Below are 1236 nucleotides of genomic sequence, written 5' to 3'. Positions count from 1 at the left end.
CAATTTTTCAGGGATCCACCTCAGTCTATACTGGCCTACGAAGTGGCCTAGGAAGTTGACTTCGGGCTTGTTCAGCTCGCACTTTTCGCGCGTTGCACGTTAACACGCCCCTTTGAGGGATTCGAGTACGGCACGCATGTGCTCGAGGTGGCTGGTCGGATCTTTGCTGAAGATGAGGATATCATCTAGGTTGACAACGCAGTAAGCGTCGATGAGCACGGTGTTTATGACCTTTTGAAAGGTCGCCGGTGCATTAGTCAACCCGAAGCACAGCACTTTGTACTGGGACGTTCCCAAGGGTGTCATGAGGCTGGTTTTTGGGATGTCCTCCTCCGTGATGCGGACTTGATGGTAGCCGCTTTGTAGGACGAGGGATGAGGAGATACTCGCGCCCTGGAGTTTGTTGAGGAGGTTGGTGATGTTCGGAAGTGGATACCGGTTTTTATGGTGATTTTGTTAAGAGTGCTAAAGTCAAGGCACATGAGAAGCGAGCCGTCCTTCTTTTGTGAGAAGAGGACGTGCGCACCGAATGGTGACTTCGATTCTTAAATAAAACCTTTGGCCAGCAAGTCAGAGAGCTGCTTTTTCAACTTCGTTTGTCCAGCCGTGAAAGCCGGTATGGCCGGGAGTATGGCGGCTTTATGCCAGGTTCCAGCTCGATGGTGTGGCCAGTGGCGAGGTCAAGCAACATAAACGTGCTCCTCGCCCTCCTCACCCTCCTCTCCCTCCTCTTAAGTGTTCTGCACTAGAACCTCTTTCTGACAGCTCCGTGCTGCTATAACCGTGCAACTTCGCTAGCACCAAAGCCATCGCCTTAGTTCACTCAGGGGCTTCACATGTTCTCATCTCTCGCTACACTCATGCAAAAACTGTTTTTACAGCCCCACGCAATCAAACGTAGCGCAGGTCATGCCTAAGCTAGTCGAAGGCATCGATCTCATTCTTGGCAGCCGCTGGATGCGTGAACACGGTGCAGTACTGGACTTTGGCCAGGACACCTGCATAGTGACACGCCATGGCCGCTCACATCGGCTGCAGAGCCTAAACGAGCCGCTGTCCAAGGGTGCTGCGGTTATGAATGATGTAATTGTGGTTTTACACGCGGCAATGTCACCTATCGCCAACCTGGTGTCTATGAAGCAGATCAAAAAACAAGGCGTGTCTTGTTATGCTGCCTTCACGACAAGCGACGACATCGCCCAATTAAACGCCATGGACGCCACCTCGGCAGCCCCG

The 1236-nt window shown here is 52.4% G+C and overlaps 1 protein-coding gene across 1 annotated transcript in view; it reads right to left on the bottom strand.

The window, feature by feature from the left end:
- Positions 1-918: 918 nt before the first annotated feature.
- VOLCADRAFT_100795 (uncharacterized protein) overlaps positions 919-1236 on the bottom strand; it is a gene marked incomplete at both ends in the record, with an annotated part of 3723 nt that continues 3405 nt past the window's right edge. The window contains one exon of the mRNA XM_002959309.1: positions 919-998. Coding sequence (XP_002959355.1) covers positions 919-998 — 80 coding nt within the window. The remainder of the gene's footprint in view (positions 999-1236) is intronic.

This window comes from Volvox carteri (assembly GCF_000143455.1).
Source record: "Volvox carteri f. nagariensis unplaced genomic scaffold VOLCAscaffold_158, whole genome shotgun sequence".
NCBI classification, from domain to species: Eukaryota; Viridiplantae; Chlorophyta; class Chlorophyceae; order Chlamydomonadales; family Volvocaceae; genus Volvox; species Volvox carteri.
This window is presented reverse-complemented; position numbering and strand designations above follow the sequence as displayed.